Raw genomic sequence first — 2321 nt, forward strand, 5'->3', positions numbered from 1 at the left:
AAGCTTTTACCCAACGTTTCAGTCTTGCGTCATTTATTTCTGTAGTTGGTTTTATTTTGTCAAGGAACATGTTTTTCAATACTAACATTTCATTTGGTACTGTCCATTTTGAGTTTTCTTAAATATTCATCCCTTCTCAGTTCATTGTCTGCAAAGTAAGTTTTATGACATTTTGTAAACTTTCGTTTGCAAGGTCATGTACAATAGGTTCTCTTCCTTCTATCTCCCTAACTTTCTTTCTAAACTCTTCACCAAATATACCATCTCTATGGTTCTGTGTAGTTCTTTGAGATAAATGTTCTAGAACGTCAGGTGTTATATTTCCATCAGCCATGTTCATTTCATACTGGTCCAAAATATCTGCATGTTTCATATCTTTCAATGGCATTAAAGCCGCGCTGAAAATACCAGCTATATCTGGTTCACCATTCACTTCCATTGCGTCTACAACTTCTTGAATTGTGGTTGTAAGTTTATGAACCACCTATCCGGATTAGCTTTATGACCCCATCTCATTGTAGTTCCATAGTCTGCAGAAACAAAAGTAGGTTTGTTTCCATATTGGTTAGGTTCTGAATGAACTTTAAACAATTTGTTTCATTTCTATATGTTTTGTTGAAATTTAACCTTTTATTTCACCGAGTTCAGCCAAAGATTGAACGTTATATGGTCGTAAGTAAAAAGGATTGTTGTATTTGCGTACACTTTCTTTCAGTTCTTCCATTCTATGCTGAATATTTTCATCTGATGTTGGAGTCTCTTTGTATGTCGGCGAACATTTTTCGATATTCTTCTACGTCAGCCGAATTTTTCTTAGACTCTTGGAAAGATTCCATATTCCCCGCATACACTTGTTGAGGTCAAGATTTTTCGGCTGTTCCAAATCTTCATCTAGTTCTGTGAAGTTAGTTTCCAAAGGAGGGACTTGTTTGTTTCCTTCAGGCTCTTCTAGCTGTTGTTGCTGAACTATTTCTTCCATGTCTGGTTGTATCTGAACTTCTTCCTGTGGAGTTTCTTGTACCTCATCTGCTGGCATTTCATATATTCCGAGACCGTTTTTAACAAGTTCCCTATCTAAGTCATCCGGACTCATAAACCTTTCTTTTTTCGTTCCGTCTCTATTTTTTACGCGTTTCATGAAGAGAGTTGAATTATCATTTAGCTCTGACACCAAATATCTCGGAGTAAATTCATCCATGTCATTTGGATGATATGCTATTAAATCATATCCCTTAGCGAGCTTGTATTTTCCAGGTTTGAAATTATATCCCATTTGGTGCTGAACCATAAAGCTAAATAGGTTCGGGTCAGTATTTCCTTCCTTGAACTTTCTAATAGCTTCTTTATATCTGTCACTAAAGTCAAGAGTATCTGGGTAACCATAGTCTTCCTTAAGCATTTTTAAGAATTCTTGGTTTCCTTGTTCTCTACTTCTTTTATGTCCTTGCTCTGTTTGTGGTTGTTGTTGTACAGGGTTTTGAACTGTTGGTTGCTGTGCAGTGTTTTGAACTGTTGGTTGTGGTGCTGGATTTTGAACTGTTGGTTGTGGTGCAGTGTTTTGAACTGTTGGTTTTGGTGCATGCCTGTGTCTGTGTCCATGTGACGATGTAAATGTTTTAGGTAGTCCTGGTGCAGGTGCTTCTCTTGGAGGGTTTGGTGGTATATAAGTTCCACCAGCTGGCACATATGTTCCATCTGCAGCATAATGTCCTACCTGACTTTTCGTTTTTAAGAAAGCATTTACTAGGTCTGTTTTGGTCTGTTGTAACTCTTTTTCTTGACTTTCCACAACAGTTGCTCTAACGGCGTCATAGGCACTTTGAACTGCCTGTCTCGTTGCTGCATCTGTTATTTTCGTCATATTTTTGTGCTACTTCTCTTAACTCGTTGTCGAAACCTTCAGACTTCAGTTTCTTTCCAGATGAGAAGTCGTTCACTAGTTTCACCTTACTATGAAGAGCTTCGAAGGCGTTCTTAAAGTCAGCATTCATTAAAGCTTCATTTGAACTGATTGTATTTTTTGTCCTTATTGACCCTATAAGTTGGGCTGCTTTGGCGTTGGCTTGGCATCTAACCAGTCATTATTAGCTTTTATATATTCTGCGCTTTTCATTGCCTTTTGCATGGCTGCGTCGTTATTTTTACTTTCTTGTGCTAAGTTTTCATACTGTACGGTTTGGTTTTTGCAACTGTAAAAGTTTTTCTGCCTTTACATTTGCTTCAACTTCTTTTTTATACTCATCGCTATCCATATATGTCTTCAGGGCTTTTTGTTTTATTTCTTCATCTTTCAGTACTTTATATTGAGTAGTATGGTTTTT

The 2321-nt window shown here is 37.2% G+C and overlaps 1 protein-coding gene and 1 pseudogene across 2 annotated transcripts, besides 1 other annotated feature; both read right to left on the bottom strand.

Moving 5' to 3' along the window:
* Window positions 1-136: 136 nt before the first annotated feature.
* Window positions 137-439: a mobile genetic element.
* TVAGG3_1076450 (protein of unknown function, DUF4106 family) lies at window positions 181-439 on the bottom strand (the record flags this gene model as incomplete). The annotated part of the gene is made up of 1 exon (XM_053888467.1): window positions 181-439. A coding segment is annotated over one exon (259 nt), but the record flags the coding sequence as incomplete, so codon positions are not given.
* A 355-nt stretch (window positions 440-794) lies between these two features.
* Window positions 795-1991, bottom strand: TVAGG3_1076460 (annotated as a pseudogene). Its single transcript has one exon. A coding segment is annotated over exon 1 (1197 nt).
* Window positions 1992-2321: the final 330 nt, after the last annotated feature.

Source organism: Trichomonas vaginalis (genome assembly GCF_026262505.1).
Source record: "Trichomonas vaginalis G3 chromosome Unknown ctg_123, whole genome shotgun sequence".
Taxonomy (NCBI): domain Eukaryota; phylum Parabasalia; order Trichomonadida; family Trichomonadidae; genus Trichomonas; species Trichomonas vaginalis.